At 47.6% G+C, this 21,127-nt stretch overlaps 1 protein-coding gene across 1 annotated transcript in view; it reads right to left on the bottom strand.

Moving 5' to 3' along the window:
• The window catches only part of Ikzf1 (IKAROS family zinc finger 1), an 88,657-nt gene that overhangs the window by 20,570 nt on the left and 46,960 nt on the right, over positions 1 to 21,127 (bottom strand). Inside the window, 1 exon segment of the mRNA XM_085692196.2 lies at positions 4,244 to 4,504. Coding sequence (XP_085548322.2) covers positions 4,244 to 4,504 — 261 coding nt within the window.

Below are 21,127 nucleotides of genomic sequence, written 5' to 3'. Positions count from 1 at the left end.
GTTAAAACTATTTCCAGTAACATTTAACGAACTGTAGGCCAGACAGAGGGGCCTTGATACTAATCAGTATGTATTCAGCGTTTTCCAAAATCCCCATCTGGGTTAGACTCAGCTGAACAGAAAGATAGTGTTTACAGTCAAGGAGCTGGGGAGTGGTAACTGAAGCAGCTCACTCTCCATCGCCGAGTCTGGGTCCCAAGTGCCCAACTCAGCTGACACTGCATTCACCAAGGTTCCACTCCAATGGGATGAATGGGAAAAAAAAGTGACCAGCGTATGAAGAGGACTCAGCTGGGGAGCTTGACCATGCCTAACACCACACACAGCTCTTACTCAGACAGGGTAGGCCTGCGCAGGAAAGCCCATGACACAAACATGTTTGGGAGACTCATTTCCCTCCTATAGGAAGGAAAGGCTGGCATTCTGAGGAGACTGAGGCTCGCCTTCTCACTTGAGTCAATGCACCCTCATGGGCACTGTATGACTGGTGTCTTAATCCCAGCCACAAAGCAAGGTCAGGCAGGCTTACTGCAAATCCATGGCTTTCCGATGGCTTGTGTGGGCATGAACGTATAGTCCATGGTGGGGGGTCTTAAAGACCACATTCCAAAAACGGACCACAACTTCCACTTCATGGAGGTGTTACACATAAGGGGATGCGTTCAAAGAGCTGGATCTTAAGACACAACCCATCTGTCTCTGTTGCCAGTGGCCATGGCCTGTTTCCTGAAGGACAATGGCTTGATACTGTATCTACATTCAAGTTTCTCTAAGCGTGTAGCTACCTGCATTTAACTGGGATGAGGAATTAGATATTGCAAAATTCTAAATTTCCTTTTCATCCCAGCCACTCCACACTTTTCATGAAGAGGAGTTCTGCAAAATGTTTGAGACCTTTGGATAACTTATCTGGGTAATAAATAATATCTTCGTTTTTTTTTTTTAAACTGGTAGAACTTTTGAGGGTATGACTGCAGAAGGAAGATTTTTTTTTAAAAGTATGGCATACAAGAATAGCTGTGCAGGTACCATGCCCTTGGCAGCGCCTGTTAGGCTGGAGACCACAGTGGGCCAGCATTTTTGATCTCCTCAGGCCTCTTCGGTCTTTACTATCCAGACTAATAATGCGATGGGCGGGGGCCGGCTACACTTCCTTCAGCTTTCCTACCACCTCAGGAGGCTTCTCCTACTCACCCTGAGATGCTGGTAGGGACACGGAGGTTGTGACACTTGAATCCACTACGAGACCAACTGAGCACCCAAGGGGAAGTGACACACTGCTGCCCACAAACCATTTAGGAAATGGCAGCCCTGGAACTTCTCCTAGTGAGAGGAGCAGAGCCGGGGCTACGCCTCCGAGGTCCGTGTCTACCAGGGAAGGGGGCAGGGAAACCGTGAACCTCGATGACTGCGCAGAGGTCACTGGCAGAGGGAAGGGAGACTCTGGTGTATATCCTAGCTTGTCCACTGGGGCATCACGTCCTGCATAACTGAGAGGCCACACTGGTGGCTCTGCTCCTTGTCTCTTTCTCAAGAGCATGTCCCCAGAGACTTATCTATCGTGCCCCAGACTTCACGGCCAGTGTTCTTGGGGACTTCTTGGGAATGCCTGCTCTCCAAACTCGTCTGGGGTCTGAGTCAGAGTCTGCATTTTCTCAAGATTCCAAGCTTCTTTCAGACTGGGGAAGCATTCTAACTAGCTGCTGTAAACATAGGGATGTAGAACACAGACCTCTGCTGACACATTCCACCTGTCTGCCACAGCCACCTGTCCGCCATGTCTAGTTATTCAAACCCAGCGGGCTAATCAGGGTTTTTAATCTCTACCCGTGGCTTTGTCTAGTCACATATATGAAGATAGACTGTGGAATCGGCCATGAGCAAACTCTGAAGAGGAATCTCTTCCTGGCAGGCTTGATATGGTGGATGGTATGAACCTCTTTCTGGAAGTTATCTGTTCCACAGCTGAAGGGAAAGCTTAGTATATTGAAGTACCGAGTCACTATTTGCTGGGGCAAGTGTGTAGCAAACATGAGATACCCTTCGGAATCTGTGCCTGGCAGGTTTATTCATCACATGTAATTCTTCTTTTTTAAAATCAAGGCAGGCAGTTACATTTTGGCAATTTAGTATACCAGAACTCGATCCACCTATCAAATATCTACCTAAGGGAATTTTCATTGCAGTCAGGTCATACACGAATTAGCAGGACAGTGGTTCACTTGAGGTTTGCGTGTCTTTGGGAATGCATTACTACAGGCCTTAGACTGGTAGAGTGTCGGTCCTCTTCAGGAATGTGTTACTACAGGCCTTAGACTGGCTGAGTATCTGTTCTCTTCAGGAATGTGTTACTACAGGCCTTAGACTGGCTGAGTGTCTGTCCTCTTCAGGAATGTGTTACTACAGGCCTTAGACTGGCTGAGTATCTGTCCTCTTCAGGAATGTGTTACTACAGGCCTTAGACTGGCTGAGTATCTGTTCTCTTCAGGAATGTGTTACTACAGGCCTTAGACTGGCTGAGTGTCTGTCCTCTTCAGGAATGTGTTACTACAGGCCTTAGATTGTCAGTGTCTGTCACAGTAGTTTGCCTCCTTGCTAATTTCCACCTTACTTCAGAAGGCAAGGGCAAGATTACCCTCACATTTGCTTTTCTCAGGGCTGGGGGTACCAGGTCTGTTTCAATGGGTAATTTGAGGACTGAGGGGTTCCTTCAGAAAAGTCAAATTTACCTAATTTTAAAGCTAAACTTTGGTTGAAGAACATCTTCTACAAAATCATCTTATGCATCATTTACACATATATTATACATGGACTATATAATTTTGGAAGTGGTTTCTCCTCATATATAAAACCACAACCTTGGAAATACCTCCATACCTTGAGGACAACATTTCTGCTCCAGGTATGTTCTAGCCCTTGCTTACTTTTGGATAATCCACCCTTGTTGGGCCTCATGTAAGACAAAGACAAGGCTGCCATTTTCAAGCCGTCGTCCTCACTCTATAAACATGCTATCGTTTATTTTTGCTTTTGTCTTTTCTTCCTCCTGGATACTGCAGTAGCAGATGCCAGCCATCTCATGCCCCAAAGAAGCCAGGGCATAGGTAGCGATGGCCCAGGGTGTCTAACTCTACAGGTAAGATTTCTGTGGCCATGAGAGCTGGTGAACCCACCAGATGACACCTACCTTTCAAGAAACCTCCCTGGAAGGAAGAGTGATGTTTCTCTTTAGTGCTAAAGAAACCTTGTGGCATGCAAAACAAATGCACCGAAGGCCATCAATATTTTATACGAAGCCTCTTTAGTGCCCTTAGTGATGGTGGTATGACAGCAATGTTGAAGAAGAAGCTGACTGTTCATAAACATGATTGCTTCTACGAGAGAGGTGGAACAGGGGTAGCGCAGCCAACAGAAGCTGGGAGGCTTCCTACACTGCCAAAGGCAGGAATAGGCACAGCTCCTGAACACTGGATAGTCCACATATACTCACTTTGGGGCTGATTACTTCAAGCGCCTCTCCCAAAGCCTCCTGCAAACCTTCCCCGACAAGAGGATTTTGGCAGACAGCTCCTGATGGCTCTGGGGTGAAAACTCGGGACACTCCAGCCGGCTGACCCCAGAGACGGAGATTGCAGGGCGAACCATCTCAAGCTCCCTGGCACCCTTTCTGAAAACTGTTTTGCTGCTAGGCCACCTCTCGCTATGACACTCACAGAGAGCCCTGAGTGTCAACAAGATCAAAACAGGCGTTTTATTATAGTCTCTCAATGGGGAATTTGTGACGCCAGTTTTGGTGCATCTGTAGCTCTTGATCTTATCTTGCGAAGGATGGACGCTTTATTCATGAAAGTCAACGTTGGGGCTGAGATTTTTTTTGGTGAGTCTATCGGGCCCTCAGAAGATGGCGTGCATAGGCTGTCAACCTGCTCTTTCATTTCCGGGCTTGGCTAGGTGCCTGCTGAGCAGACCTTTCAGATGCTGTCCTAGAATAAGGAAGCTGTACCTCTCAGTACAACTTGGGAGCCAACTGTGTGCAACGGTTGCCTTGCTGGTCAACTGGAAACATGCTTCCAGACCACATCCCCCTCCACACCCTCTTTTGCACTCTGAACCCAGGAACTCGTGTGTGCTAGGCAGGAGCTCTCCTACTAAGCTGCAATCCCCACGCGTGACAGTAGAGTTTGCGCCGTCAGCACCCACAGGACCTCTTGAGATACTAAAGGAAAACTACGCCGGGCCTTACCAGTATGACTTCTTTTGTGAACCATGAGCACATTGGGCCCGATGCAAATGATCCCACAGATATCACACTTTAGTTTGCCGTTAGGAAGTCGAATGCCTCCAACTCCCGACAGCGCCGAGCTGCCTTGGTCCCTGTGGGAGCCATTCATTTTCTCTCCTGAGGCATCAAGCATTCGTAAATCCTCTGCACATTCTTCCCCATTCATTTCACAGGCACGCCCATTCTCTTCATCACTCTGAGTCTCTACTTTAACATTACTGGCTGAAAGAGATAACACAGGAGGCCCACTCAGTGTCATGGCAAAAATAATAAGTCACAAGACAGCAACACAGCAGCAGCAGCAAGTCATCAAATAGACAATCGGCGCTTTGGAGTAGTTCTGAGCCCGTACCTCAGGGCAGGCGGCCTGGTTTTGCAGGCGCTAGCCCTCCAGAGAGCATGGATGGCACCTATGGGCTGCACCGAAGGGGCAGGGACACAGGCAGGTCTGGACAGGGAGTATCTGGTAAAGCAGGAAGAGGCTATTTAAAGAGATTATACCTCACTGTGGGCTTGTGGGACCTCTCGGGGTGGCAGGGAACCTGGAGTCAAATCCTGTGTGCTCACACGAACACCTGGCCATAGGTAGTGATGGGCTATCTGGTCAACCTCCCTAGGTCTGGTGAGTATTAGCACAACTCATAAGAAGCTGGTTTTCAGGACTGAAAAGCCCTCTTACAAGTATGCACAATGAATCTGGAACAAGTCTTTGCTGTTTGGAACTCTGATTCTCAACTCCTTTTTTTCCAAGTTCCACTTTCTTTGCATTTGGCTTCCTTCTCATCTTACAGTGGCACACCTCAACCTGCACCCCAAGGCAGAGCTGTTCCTCTTACAGCTCCTTCCCCTGCTGAGGGGTTGGCTGGAATGGTCTTTGGATGCAACAGGTGAGTTTTTCAAACAGAAAGATGTTTGTAGATTAACGAAGATAAAACTCACTTCTGACTCTGCATCCCTGTATGAGTTTTATTATTCACCTATCTTTTTCAAAAGAAAACATAACACATTGCACATATCTTCTCCTGCGACACTGACAGTACAGTGATGAACCCCACATGCAATGTTCAGTAGAGACTGTAGTGATATCAGAATATCAGAAGTTATCATTTCTCTCTGCTTTTCAGACTCATGAGAGTTAGCAAGGTATGTTTTTCTGAGTAAAACCAGCAGTGTGGGGATTATCTGATACAATGAAGAGACAATTTCTTGTTTTTATTTGATGTTTGTGGGGGGAGTACCTGTATCTACATATGCACACCACGTGCAGGCTTGCGGGCCAGACCCTCTGGAACTAGAGCTCATGGGTTGTTGTGAACCACCAAATGTGAATGCTTTCTAAGAACTAAGTCTGGGTCCTCCGCTAGAGCATCAAGAACAATTAGCCATTGATCCATCTGACATAATTTTTGAACAGCATTTTCAGTCAAGAATTCTCAGTTTGGTCCCAGAGAATTAGCTGGGACATGACCAAAGAGCATGAATATGTGACCCAAATGCCTGAAGTGTGTACTCTTGGATTCCTCAAGAATTCTGCTGGTTCCAAGATCCTGGGGTGATTCCAGCCCTGTGTTTGAATGGACTCTTGGAGATCCAAAGTCACTTTACAATGGAGACTATTCAGTTTAAGTAGCCCACCTGGTTCACAGACTGCTAGATGATTCTGTTCACCAAATTCCTCTTGACTGGGATGGGACATTTGAGGTCCAGACACCAAAAAGTAAGTGGCTGGCCAGAGGCGTGGCTCCTTTATTTAAGGGTACAGAGATCTTAAGCAGGCCATCTCAACTTCTCTACGCTTGATTACTCATCTTTAAGTAAACTTAAGTAAGGAACTACCATGACCCTGGCCAGCCTGAGAGAACTGAGGAGAGCTAACTGGGATTGGGGCTGGGGCGCAGCAAGTGACACCCTATTCCACACACAGTGGTTCCACAGCACAGGGCTTGGTCTGACACCACCAGTGTTTTTGACACTTACCTTGTACAAGACCTCTGGTAACTTAATGGTACTTGCCATTTAACCTCACATGAACCCAACAAGGGCATGACATTACCATCCTGTACTTTGTCGTGGTTGAGGTACAGTTCGGCCAATGAGCTTGCTGTGGTCACACAGCTAGAACGTGGCAGAACTGGGAGGCAAATGGAGTACAGCGGTCCCCCCGTCCCCACTTCTGGCCAACATTTCCCCAACAGCTCTTAGCTGAAATGACTTCTTGGCGGATCATGGAATGTGTTGTACAGACCAGACATGGGCTCTGGAAGTGAGAATGTACTCCGAGGCTGGACTCAGCCCATGAGTAACACTGAGAAATTCTGAAACGGGGAATTCTCAAAAACACTTTTCCCTACAAGATTCTGACCTGAGACTTTGCATATCAGCAGCCCTTCCAAACTTCCCTCCGAGGCCAGATCCTATCTAGGTGGCTGTTCACATAATGGTGTTTAATGACACTGAATTCGTTTGTGTCTTTTGGGGGTAGATGCAAACTCGTCAGTGTCTGTACCCACTTTGCTATGGTTTGGGTAAAAACCCACAGGCTCATTCATGAAAGGCTTGGTTCCCAGGGTGAGGACCTGTTTTGAGGGGGGACCTACTGGGGTCTCCGTGGCTGGTGGTACCCTTCAGGAAGGGCTGTGGGGCTCAGTTCTCCCAGTCACTCTGCTTCCCAACACCTGAGGGAAGGTCTGCTCTAACACATACGCCCCATCATTATCACTGACTGCTCTCACTAACATCCCCCCCCACTTTGCCTGGAACCCCCAGGGTGGGAACTAAATACAAACTTCTCTATAAACTCCTTGCCTTGGGTATTTCACTTAGCAATGCAAAGCTAACTACAATGTGTTCTCTAAGATGAGGAAGACAGGCCTGGGTTAGAGCAAGTGTTCCGTCTAGCCACACGATGCCTCAAGTCAGAGATGGAAAGGGAAGACCCTTAGCAGCTGCGGACACCATGCCTGACTTCTCTTCCTCCAGAAGTACAAGCGAAATGAACCCCTATTCTTTATATGCCCCTAGCCTCTGGAAGTTTTGCTATAATGACAGATCATAGACTACATCAAACTTGTTCTCTTGGGAGCACAATAAAGCTACAAGAAAAACCTCAATCTCTGGTTATTTTGGAATTATTCATCTTTTATTTGTTTTTGAAGTGAGGCAGCGTAGCTAAAAACACCCTGGAGCAAAACACAGCTTGTTGTGGTAAGGTCCTCCTGCCCTGACAGCCTCGACACAGGGCGGCAGTAAAGAGTGTAACCCAGGAGCACCCACAGCAGGACAAAAGCCCACCCTGCAGAAGAACGCGTGTTGGGATGATCCCTGACTTGGCTGGATTTCATTAAGGTGAAGGAGCCTCGTCAAAGGGAAGTGACCCTGTTTTCCCGAGGGCACTGCACACAGGGCACAGAAGCACATGCCAGTCATAAGCACTTCTCTGCCTGAAGAACGGCAGAGTTCCCGTGCAGTCCTCTGGGGAACTCCATGGCACATGTCACCAGTGCCTATGTGGGTGCTTCCCAGAGAGGGCCGGGATGGCGGGGTGCAGGGACAGTGACCTTCAGGGCTCCAGGAAGAGGCCTACTCCAGCAGGCTGCCCAGGACAGGGAGAGCAGAGTCAGGGAGGAAGCAGTGAAAAGTCAGGAGGAGGATGCTTCCTCAAAGCTACCGGGGGCCACCACTAGTGTGACTAGGGAAGCTGAAGGCAGGGCTTTGGCATGTCTACCCTGCAAGATGGCGCTGCCGCCAGCTGCGGCAGAACCGGGAGAGAAAGGCAGCTCAAAAGGCATGAGAGTTGTTCCTAGGTTGTCCCGCGATCAGTGTGGGCACCAAATACAATTTGGGGAAGAGATGTATGGGGAGGAAATGGATGGATGGCTCCTAAGGACACAGAGCAAGAATTTCAAACTTACTTGCTCTGACTTTTACTGGAGTGGTAGTATTTTCATTTCCATATATAATTCCATACATATAATTTATATATACAATATGTAGTCATATAGAATCGTGTGTGGTGTGTCTGTGTGCTGGTCAGGAGAGATCCATGGTGAGGGGGGATGAACAGGAATTAGGACTTTTTAGCATCAGAAAGCTCTTGTTTCTGAGAAAGATACAGTGTCTGCAGATGCCTGTGGGCGTGGCCAAGGACCGTGGGCGTGGCCAAGGACCGTGGGCGTGGCCAAGGACCGTAAGTCGTGGCAACAAGGCAGAGGCTCACAAAGGCCCCACATCTATTCCGGCATAGGAAGAGTTCCATGATAACTGCCGAGTGCACTAGCTTCGGGAGCTTGGTGGTTGTGATGAGGACGTTCCTGGCCATGTTTTGAGTAGGGAAGTCTGTGATGTCTGAGCTGGCCAGAGAGAAGAGGTTTTGGTGAGACACAAGTTACACTGTCAGCATGAGGAATTTCAGATCCCTGCAGTGTGGGGATTTTCTGTACAGAGATGGGGAAGGCCCTCATGTCTCTGGGGATAAAAATGTAAAGTGGGTGCTAAAAAGTAGAAGAAATCTGCCAGATTGCTGCCCATGGAAATGGGGGGCTCTGGTTAGAACTATTTCAGCTGTGGTGTTCCTTCGTGAAATGCTGCAGTCTCTCTGGATATAAGGAATAAATGGGCTTGCAAATATCCTGAAAACTCTATCCTTACTCCACTACTTAGAACAATGAGAAACTCAAAAAAGTGCTGCACTGAGCTGATTAAATATAGAACACGAATGGAGTCCTCTAAGTGTTCCCTGGGAAGGTTCTAGGTTCAGCCTGCCTGCCCCATGCTCGTCCAGCAACTCACAGATAGTGGACGAGGCCCAGAGTAACTGTTTCCCAAGCGTGGCTAATATTAACACGGATATTTCCAAGTCCCTAATGAAAGCTATGTGGTTTCTCAGATGCTACTCAAAATGGGGAAAAAATGAAAACCTCATCACTGTGTATTTTAGAGGTGGCCCACCAGCCCAGTGACCCCATTGTCCTAAGAGAATGCTCCTCCAAGGGTGCCAAGGCCCCTAGCGGCTAGAAAAAGGTTAGAATCAAACAATCCCGAGAAATGAAGGAACTCAGGCCCACGGGAGCCCAGAGGTCTGGCTTCACTGCCAACTGTGCTGTACCCTTGTGAATAATTGAATACTTTTAATGCAGAGGTGTAATGCACGCTAGCAGGCTCTGGCTTGCAGAGGCTCTGCTGCTTTCATTGCCATTCTCTTTTCAGAATGCATCTTCAGAGTTACTGGAAATGTAGTTTTGGAACTTAAGACTGAGAGTTTTCTATGGAAAAACAATTGAAGTTGTCCTTTCAGCATGGGTTTAGACCACATAAATGAAATCTTAGCATTGTCAAAAGGAAAATGAGATAAAGATAGCAAAATCTAATGGGATAAAAGAACTTAAGGTATATTTCGATTTGTCTGTGGTAATTAAGTGATGATCTGAGACACTTGTGTATGTGCAGATTGGTGTTTTTATGTCTGTGGTACACAGCCGTAATGCCAGCATTTGGGAGGCAGAGGCAAGGGGTTAGGAGTCCCTCCCTGGTCATCCTCCACTACATGGGGAGCTCGAGGCTAGCCTGAGCCACATGACATCTGTCTCAGAAAACAAAATAAGACAAATGATAAGCATTAGTTAGGACAATTTCTATAACTTAGTATCCCTTAAAACATAGTTAAAATAGTAGGGCTTCTATCTGATTCAGTATATTTTTTAGAAATAGTCATACTTGGTGTTTTAGGCTTTCAAGGATAGTGAAGTCAAAGGTAAAAGAGATACAGTTAATAGCTGAAAACTATACAAAAGGAGCAGTATCAAGCATAGTTCTATGTCTCTCAGAAATCTAGGGACCCAAAGTGGGATAAAGGTTATTTTAACTTCCAGAAGGGAGGTGCCTGTGAGCCTCTGGGTCAGTTCTCCAGCATGACCACAAGGTGGCGATATTGGCCCAGAACAGTTTGGTTGCTGTTGGGTGGAGACTTGAGGATCAACCATCCATTTGTTCCAGAAAGGTACTTACAACTTAGGGATACTGAGGGGGCAAGAGAAAGAAAAGGAGACAGTACTAGGAACTAATTTTTTGTAAGTATTTAGACATGAAATACACAAAAACATCTACAATGGCTCAGAAAATTTCCCACTGTCATTTGTACAGGGCAGTACTTTCTCCATCTGGAAAACCTCAGCCATCCGCTTGAACATTATTAGGCTACGCTGGGCTCTGCTCCTTCTGCAGTTTTAATGACAACACGTCTTAGGATGTGCTGTTTTACTATTATGAGCACCTGACATATCAAAACATTCCAAAACATAATAAGATCGATTGTCTCAAAATTCACAAGAATTCCTGCCCTGGCGCGTTCACGTCTACGCACACATAAAAGACGTGCATGTGTGCACACACGCCTCCACTGCAGAAACAAACCCGAAACTCTCATCTTTCAGCTGAACCCCAGGGTTATTAGTAGGAGAGACACCCAATAAACTTCTTATATTCTGGCAGGATAAGTCAATCCAGTCTTTGACCCTAAGCATACATAGATGGGTACTGCCAAATCCTGTACTTCCCAAATAGTATTTGCTAACAGGACGTCAGAAACCTGACCTTACTGTGACGGAAACTTCAATATTAAAAGTATAGTTGTAACAGCACAACATCAACAAGCTGGCCTAAGGGCGTGATTTTGGTGATTGAGTACTTGCTTGGGTTTGACCGATGCACGATGCAAACACAAATCTCTCCTCAAAGTGGAATCCACACAGTCTGTTTTCTGGTGCTGCTTCATAATACCAAAAAAAATTACTGATATAAGGCCTGGAAACCGAACACCTAAGGGGATTAACAGCTTGTAACACTTTGGTTATTAATTTCCTTTGCATTAAGAAAAAAAGCCGAGGCTGGAGAGATGAGATGGCTCAGCAGGTAAGAGCACTGACTCCTCTACCAGAGGACCCAGGTTCAATTCCCAGCACCCATGGCAGCTCAGAACTGTCTCTAAGTAACTACAGTTTCAGGGGATCTGACACCCTCACCCCACCGTGAATGCAGACAAAGCACCAATGCATGCAACATAAAAATTAAATTAAATACTTAAAAAACAAAAGAAAAAAGGCTTCACTATTCTTGAAAATACTCGTTCTGGTTGCCCAAATATAATTATCATTTTCAACTCTCAATACATTAAAAAACAAAATTACTATCTAGTTTTTAGTGCAACAGCTCAGAGGAGAGCAGGCTAGCCTGCATGCATGCCAACAGGGTGCATGTTCATGCAGTGAGCAACTGCGGAAGAACGGGCTGGAAACCCATGGGTTTTTGTCTTCTCTGTTCTGAGGTTAGCACTCCAGAGCAAGAAAAGGAGAATGTGCTCCCTTCCCGTCACACTAAACTGCACAAGTTATCTGAAAAGATGTTGGTTTGTTTGATGCTGGCAGGAAGCATGGACCACAAAGTTGTTGATCACAACTCTAATCCGGACCCTGCTGAACAGACTCTCAGGGACAGACCCACTATGGCTACATTAGCTCTTCCTTCACTATGCTCCAATGTCAGGCTCTTAAAACCTTACTTGTAAACTGGGCATGGGTGTGCCCAGCTCCTGGAGGCAGAGGCAGGAAAATCATCACAAACTTAAGGCGAGCCTGGGCACTACAGAACATTCTAGGCCAGCAGGGCTAATAGGGAGACCCTGCCTCACAAAAACAAAAACAAAAACAAAACAAAACCAAAACCAAAACCAAAAACCCAAACCAATCAAACAGCCCCCTCACCCTTTACCTTTGTACTTCTTTATTTGATCAGTGACGTGACCAGTCGTGGTGTTAATGAACAGAATGGCAACCATTTGGGTCATCACATTTTTTTTTTTCAGGTGTAAAGGAGGGTGCTGATGAGAGAACATGCAAGTTGTGGCGTGCGTGTGATGAAACTGTCCATGAAATGAGCGCATGCTACTGTTGTCTAGAAGCCAAGCATATACTTACGGGAGAAAGATTTGGGTATTATTGCATGAAAGTCCCTAAAGCCATCAGCCCCATATGCAACTGCAACAAAGAAGGCAAAAAAGAAAGCCAGGTTGTAATATCATCGCGCAGTACAAGTTTAGAAGACAGTGCTATTTTTAAAAGGATATTACTGTGTAAAACCACTAGTTAGTTGCTAATTTGTTACCGTTGGTCTTCACACAGGCAACAGAAGTCAGTACTCAGAACAGGACGCCTGACCCCAAGGTTCTCAATTCAGGGTTTCCTCACACTGAACTATTGTGAATAAGCCCCCATGGGCTCAGCAGCTTAGACGTACCTAAGACATTCTAGAGTTATGAGAAACCATCCAGCAGGGCCGGTCCACAAGTTCAGCCACATTACAGTATCTCCAGGGAGCGCACCCATCTCCACAATAGCATGTAAAAGTCCTTGGAGTAGACTGCACCTCTAGTGGGCTTCATTTGTTTTTGTCTTAGAAAGTATCCAGAGAAAACAAAGTTTCCAATCTACATGTGGACTGCTGAATTTCTGGAGGCTCCTTACCGAGCAGTCGCCTTCAGTAAGGGCACCAAACCTCCAGGTTTGCCCTCTCTTTTCGGGCAGCTCCTGGTGAGTTCCTATTTCTAAGACTTGGTATACTGTGTCTGTATGTGTGTATATACATGTACACACATCAGGGGTGCGCGCATACACACACACACACACACACACACACACGGTTTGTTTCTAAGTGTGGCAGTCAGAATTGTGTACACAATGCAGCTGGTTAAATTCAACTTGTTGGATCAACTACTGACTTAGCAGGAAAAAGGCTGAAGAACTCCAGGACTAGACACATTTATCAAACTTTGCTTAAACCATTGTTTTTCAAATTTGTTTGGCCACAGACCCTTCCTTTTTCCCCATGAAAAGCTATATATGTGGATAGTGCATGTACAGTTGTGTTCACACGTGTGTATATGTATGCAGAGTCAATGTCTGATTTCTTCTTCAATTTCTCTCTCTATATTATTATTATTATTATTATAGATAATGCTTTCACTGAATTTGTAGCTTGCCAATTCAATTATACTTGCTAGCAAAGCTATCAGAGAATCCCCTTGGCTTTTCCCTGCCATTGTTGGGATTACATGTGTTTGTTGCCACGCCTGGATTTCACTTGGGTTCTAGGGATCCAGACTCAGATTCTCATGTGCTCACGGCAAACACTTTACCACTGGGGTACCTCCTCTCAGTCCTCTTCATGAAAAACGATAAAATATGGGGATACTGTATAAACATAGTTAAGGGGATACTGTCACATCCCCTTTAGGGAAGTTACACACGTTTTTCATCTATTTGTTTTGCTTCTTGGTCTAAATCTCTACAGTTAAAGTTAACATCATGCATCCCATTAAAGTCGTCATAAATTAGTTTGTTGCCTGGTAAAATGGCTCAGAGGGTGAAGGCACTTGCAGCAAGACTGAGGAGCTGAGTTTGATACCTGAGCCCCTGCAAGTTCTCTGTTCTGCTCCACACCCTCATCGTAACACAATTAATTAATACAATATTTTCATAAATCGCTGTGTCTTGGCAAACAGCAAAACCCCAGCCTAAGCTGAAATCCAGTCTCTTACAGTGGGAACTCAGTGGGATGCTTATAAACGTCAGGTACATTACAAGTCGCTTTCCACAGTCAGCCTCACGCCCTCACAACGGGCCCTTGAGGCAGACGCCATCACTGCTTTGGTAGTGAGGGCTCAAAGGAAGTCCTACAATCCGCCATTTTGGCATCTAACATGTAAATATGAAGATTTAAGGCCATGGCTAGTTATACGGCACTCAGAATTTAAAGGACACACTTCTGCAAGCAGCCCTCTTTGGGTGCTTGTGAGGCATCGGGAAATGTGTAAGCTATCACAGCTGCACACACATTCACAAGGGTAAGTGCTCACACACACACACACACACACACACACACACACCACATGCACACACTCGCCTGTACATGGTCACATTGGGTGACAGTGCATTTACGACAGAGTTCCCCAAATGACCAATAACCCGCAGGGTGCTGCAAACACCATTGCCCTAGTTATGCCTGTTGCGTGGCCCTCACTGCTAAGCCTGGCATTCCTCACACACACACTCACGGGAGAGGTAAGCTCATGGGTCACTGAGAGGGCTTTGTGTTCTGGGAGCTGGCTGACCATCATGCCGTCTGACAACATTTCCAGGCTGCTCCCAGTGGCAGGCATATGAAGAAGGACGCAGCTACTGGCTGCTCGTTCTTTTGCAGAGGTCTTCAGGTAAGGCTCACTCTACCCTGTGACAGCCTGTGAAGCCCCATCAGAAGCAGCTCATCCCACTGTGGGGAGGGCAGAGGAACCACTCACTCAGTGATTTACTTTTGACTTTTCCCTCATTTATTAGACAGTCTATCCCCACCTTTAAGCAAGTGTTTTATGAAACGGCAGGGATAACCAAACAAATTTGGAGACAGGACTACACTTTTGAAGCCTCAGCTGTCTTGGAACTTGCTATGTACAGCAGGCAGGCCTTAAAACCACCCAGAGACCCACCCGCCTCTGCCTCCCGAGTGCTGAGATTAATGACATCTGCCATCACTTTTGGCTGCATGGAGAATTTTTACGAGTATTTTAAGAATCACAAAATACTTTTTTTTTTTTGCTTGTTTTTTGAGACAGGGTTTCTCTGTGTAGCTTTGGAGCCTGTCCTGGAACTTGCTCTGCAGATGAGGCTAGCCTTGAACTCACAGAGATCCTCCTCCCTCTGCTTCCTGAATGCTGGGATTAAAGGTGTGTGCCACCACCACCTGGCCACAAAATACGTTTTTTTTTTCTATCACACTTCTCCGCTAGGGGATTCTGATGCTCCCTACCTATCTTGCGATCACCACCACATAGCATGCTGTAGCCACCTGAGATCCTGAACCCTGTTTGAACCGCCACCCTGTGAACATGATGGAAGACAGGTTGACATGGCAGAGACCACACTCTTCGGTCTGCGTCAGCGGCACCTCTCGTGAGCAGCTCCTGATGCCGCACCTAACGGAGAGGCTGAAAGCTAGGTGAGATTTTCAGAATGAGAGAGAGGACATCTGCTCCACTTTCAAGTCAGGTTGGGCGATGACAGTTTTCTGTGGCTCGGGTTTGTATGTACCAGCATTCAGAAATACATTGTAGCTGGATTTTACACCCCACTCTTTAAGTCACATCAGTTAACCCTTCAGCCACAGGGAAGTCTATTACTAACACGTCTACAGTTCATAGCGACCTTGGCCTTCCTTACAGATCTACAGAAGGGGCAGGCAGACTGTGGGTGTGGTTGCGTCAGCAAGAGTGACAGGGTTGGGGCTGCAAAGGGCTCTAGGTCTCCACAGACACTGTGGGCATCCTTCTCCGGGAGTGTAGGGGGAAGCCAGATGTGGATCCTCTGAGAATCTACACACTTTACAGACGGATACATTTGTTCATAATCCTCCCTGTTGGCTAAGGTGGCTCGGGGCTTTCTCACCGGAAGAGGACACTAGCCAGCTGACTTCACTTATAGAAGATCCTGTGGTTCCAGCCTTGCAAAGAGGCAGCTAAAATCAAAGAAGTTCCATGTTCTGCTCACAGACACGGAGCAGAGGATCGTGGGTGTGTGGTCTTACACCTACTTAAGTGACTCCACCGCTCACCCAGATGCAGGTCAGAAGAGCTGTGAGGCCGTCACACCTCTTCCCCTGGGGAACCAGCTCTTCCTGGGCAGACTTCAAGGGTCCTGCTGGGCAGATTCCGATATCCTGAGTGGCTCCAGGCGCACACATGTGGAAGGAGAGGGCAGCGGTACTATGCCAGGGCCCAGAGAACAGAATGCACACAGGCTTCATCCTGCCAGCCACGCCCCTGCCTTCCAGGCCCCAGACAGCTGCCTGTCTCCAAATTCACCCTCTTCTCAAGGCCTAATTTTCTTCCTACATCTCCACATGCATCGATGAACTAGGGCCTAGCTAATCCAATCCACGGGAGCACCTCCACCACTACTTGCAAAGTCCAATGACCACCCCAGTTTTTCCGATGAGCCTCATTTCCCCCGCTGCTCTCCAGCCATGCACACCCCCAGCACCTCCACGAAGCCACTGCTTAGCCAAGGCCGTGGTCTGGGGCACCTCCTGCCTGTGCTTCCTGCTCACTATCGTGCATCTGGCTTGTGTGTGCACTGTAGGCTGTGGCCTTCAGACTCCCATCCCAATACATCTGTCCATTAGGCTCAGGCTGCCATCTTCCTTACCTGTCTTTACAGACCGCATCTAACTTCCAAACGCCCCAACAGCCTACAGAGCTATGTGGGGAGGGGGGGAGCTTGTGTCAAAATTCCTCTAGCCCTGGCAACTGTTATCAGGGAATCTCTTGGCAGATCACACTATTCAGTAAACAGAGAGATGAACCATAAGAAAATGCTAAAACAAACAACAACGCAACCATCAAAGCTCACAACTACCCATGTTTGTAAATGCTGTGCTTTCCATTTAGCTACGCACGGCCATAGCCCCAGCCTGGATCGGCACCTCTTACTTGCTCAAGGGACTTCCTTGTGGACTTTGTGATTGGACATAGATACCCAGATCATTTCTTCTGGAGAACTGGGTTCCCCACTCTCCCGGCTTCCTGTGTTTGGTTCTCACAGGATTCTGGAGCCTGCAAGGCCTGCTGTGGGACCCAAGCCTGGAGATGCTTCTTCAGAAGCCTGCCTCACACCCTGTCTCTCTCTGACTATAGCCTTTGGTCTTCACCTGAGCCTATCCCAGGTCATAGGCATGCTCAGAAAGAGGCCATGACTGACCAGCACACAGTGTCCCCTTGGCAGCATGGACAGGAGGCACAGGGTACCCACGACAGGATTGGACTAGAAAGTTCCCTACTTAATGATCACAGTAGTTGGCTATTTTCAGAAATCCACTTGAACTAATTGACAAATGGCAGAAAGCATTGGGTTTCACATGCAGTTCCAGAACACGAGTATATTTAGAGCCAAGTCAAAAATGGAGAAAATAATTTTTGACATTACTCTCACACAGTGTGATACGTTACTGTCTACTGGCTCTCCAATTTAATTGGACGCTCTGGATTTCTTTGGTTCTGAGTGTCCTTGAACTCAGACATTCACAAGTCTGCAGGAAACAAAGGCGACCATGATCTTGCGGGACAAAGAGGCAGCTGACCACACCAAGTCAACGGAGGCATCTATGCGAGGCTTGCCCTTCTGGCTGGAAAACGTGTCACGTGCTGCCTATCGGAGCTCACTTTCCTTATCCGCCAAGTGGGAATCATCCCATCTGCTCTTCAGGTTTGCATGCGTTTTCATGATAACCCTCCAAGGGCCTGACTGTCGCACTGCGAAGACAAGTAGTCAGCTTCGTGCTCGGCACAAAGCCACAGGCTGGGAAGATAATGCTTTATCTCCTTGTCCACAAAGAATCCCATGGGCCTATGGCATTGGCTACACCCAACTACCGTTTGCCACCTTCCTCAGATGGGAACAGCTGCGGGAAGACAGCTCGGCAGCCCACCCAAGACAACGGAGTCGGGGCGGAGGACGTCAGGGCCAGCACCATTGATGTGTTCCAGCTCGGAAAATCCTAACAGTGGTCTCCTGAGCCAGCACTCTGAACGGGACCGGCCCCACCTGGGAGAAGCTTAAGGCGACCAACTCTGTGTCTTAGGCTGTTGGGTGGATTGACACTGGGGTTCTTCCCAGCGTCACTTTGTCTTGCTCCCAGTTCTACCTGCCAGATTTGCTTCCAGAGCAGACAGCGGAGAGAACACAGGGGAAGGGGGCAGGGCCGCCCTTGCGCTGACGTAGCACACCTGGATTTTACATTCAGCGCCGAGGGCAGAGCCCAGAGCCTTGAAGATCCTTGATGTGAGTCAAGGATCCTGCTCACAAATTACATCCCAACCCCTATCCTATTTTTGTTTATGTTTTATTAACGCGGTATTAAATTATCACAGTGAACAAATTAGGCTAGACAAAGCTCCAGCTGATAGAACAAGGATGGCTTAGAAAGGGATGGAGTCAGAGTGTCCTCTAGAGAGTACAAGGAAAGAGCAGAGAGTAAAAACGACTGTTCTAATATTTTCAGGAGGATCTTTCGGTCGTCATTATGGGGACACTTGTAAGTTCCCTCATCTTCTCTCCCCCTCCTCTTACGCATCAAGTCCGTGACAGCTAGGTCAGAACCTGGGGTCTCACAGACCCACAATTTGGAAGGTTAAATATGAAAAAAAAAAGCTTTGAGATATTTTCTGAATGGTTTAGGCTTCAGGCTTTTTCTGTATTTTTAAAAAAGTGTTTCATTTTAAGTAAGAACATTACTTGCTTAGGTGTGTGGTACTAAGTGCAGAAGGGCCGTGAGGACATTCTTGTGACTCAAGAAGACCCATGTGAGCAAGAGAAGATTAACACAACAATTAAAGCTTTAGAAGATGATTTATTTATTTTTAGGTGCATTTGTGTTTTGCCAGCATGTATGTCTGTGTAATGGTGCCAGATTCCCTGAAACTGGAGTTACAGACAGTTATGAGCTGCCATGAGGGTGCTGGGAATTGAACCCAGGTCCTCGGGAAGTGCTCTTAACTACTGAGCCATCTCTCCAGACCCAATGACGAAAGCTTTAAGGACAGAGAAAAGGGATACTCTGATGAGTAAGATGAACACAGTGGCAGCAGAAGAAGGATAGTCACGAGAAAGGTGCTTGCTGGTGTCCCACAGCAGGGTGACCTCATTTGAAGTCTTGGATCTGAGTTAAAAGACTTTATGCGTAAGAGGAGGGGGAGAGACGACGCTACCATAATGATGACCTGAAGATCCTCCTGTAAATATTTATTTCCCATCCCATTTGAAATTTGGTGTAGCGAGAGACATATTTACCAGACTGCCTAAGGAAGCCAGTATGCTGTGGGTAGAGAGTATGAGGAGACCTTGCTGGACAATTAGAACATGTACAGGGCACTAATTACAGACGGCAGGAGGGCCACCAGGAGGTTTCTGGGGTTATCCTGGAAGGGCTGGGCAGACATAGCCAGAGGCGCCCACCGCGAGGCACAGAAGTGGTTGCGCTCACCAGACAAGTGGAGAGGCATGGGAGGACGGCAGCCTGGAAGGGTCAGGCATGACAAGTCTAGTCATTATCGGGAGTGCTGAGGTGTGAGCCAACCAAGGAGTGATTTCGTCTGCTGTACGGCTCTATGAGCTGAGGAAAGACGTCCCACACGGGCAGGAGACCGGCCTTCCCAGCAACACGCTTCCAAGAGCAACAAGTTGAACTGTCTGCTAGTGCCAACTACCACTTGGCAAAATGTAGGGCTGTGAACATGTGAACTGCTCCACTTGACCCGGCTCCCTAAATATAGCTCAGAAGTGCACGGCTCTCACACTGGTGGGGTGTAGGATACGCCAGTCCAGAAAATGAGGGGGGCATATGCCAAGTGACGCTGAGCACTCTAAGTCCCAAAGTCTTCAGGAGAAGAGGACCCCAAACGGGTTACCTCCTTGTGGGCTCTGATTACAGGCACGGCCATCCCGTCCCATCCCCAGAACTGGCTTTGTGTCAGCCCCAAAGATTCCAGAGGCCCAAGCCCAGCTTCAGGGAGGCCAGAGATAATGTAATCTCTCCAGGGACACACAGAGGGTGGATCCTCCGATCTCCCTCCCTTCCAGAAGCCCAACGGGTCCCTGTCAAAATTCCAAGCAAAGAGTGACTCAGCGAGAAGTCACAGCGATGGGAAGGACACCGGTCGTTGCCGCCTACTAGGCCACGGGCCCAGTGCTAGCTCGCAGCGCATGCCTTTGGGTGGGCACTTGTCTGTGGAAAGGTACTGAGACACGCTCAGGCTGAGAAATTGGGGTGGAGGATGGTTAGCAGGCTCCTGACAATGGCACACACTGCAGGAAGCAAGGGAGCCCTAGTTCTGCTTTGGTTTTCTCCACGCGCTCTCCCCAGAAAGCCTGCTTCTCAGGTACCAGCTCAGAGCGTGAGGAACCAAGAGGGTATCTGTAAGAGCTGCTCATAAGCACCTGTGAGCCTGGGACCAGTGGCTTGGAGACTAACAACCCTCCTAAGGAATTCGGCCACCAGCAGCAGTTCACATGACGTTAATTCACACGCTAAGAGGGCAGGGCACACAGAGAGTTCAAGTCCTTGACTATCGAAGGGGCAACTAACTGCTAACTTCAGCCTAGCAAAGTCTTTGCATTGTATGGTTCTTTTTGTAGGGAGGTCTTTAAGGCTCCTTCTCCATTTTCTTATTTTCCTTCCTCTCCTCTATCTCTCTTCTGGTCTCCCCTTATAAGAACTGAGCACGGCAAATACTAACCACATGCTATCTTGTTTGGCTGGCAGAGCAAAGCTCTCAGGTGTTAGCAGTGAACATGGCCCTAGCAACTGGCCTCCAAGCTTCGGAAGTTGCCACGGAAATGGGCCCCCAGAAGCAAGCACTGTTCGGGTCCCATCTCTACCTCATCATTTCTGTGGGACCAGAGAGTTACAGGACATCACCCCGCTGCAGCTTCCTTACAAGGAGACCCAGAAAAACTTGAGAGAGCAGAGAAGACACCTGGCCCTCAGGAAATGTTGGCTGCCCTTTTGTTCAGGTGCCATTACCTTTTCCTGAGCTCAGCCCATTACTTAGAAAGCCCTAGGTTACTGGCACTTTGAACAAAATGTCACGTCTCTCGGGAAGAACCTACAAATGCCACATGTTCTTCCTAGTAGGGAGCAGCAGTTTCTTAGGATCAGGGCATCTCAAAAAGTCCTGTCCTTCTTATCATTAGCATTTCTTGGAAATGAGAGAATTTCTTTCTTCCTTTCCTGTTTTTCTCCTTTTATGAT

This window comes from Myodes glareolus, chromosome 8 (genome assembly GCF_982192425.1).
Source record: "Myodes glareolus chromosome 8, mMyoGla1.1, whole genome shotgun sequence".
NCBI lineage: Eukaryota > Metazoa > Chordata > Mammalia > Rodentia > Cricetidae > Myodes > Myodes glareolus.
The sequence above is the reverse complement of the archived record's forward strand: the minus strand, read 5'-3'. Positions and strand labels throughout refer to the sequence as shown.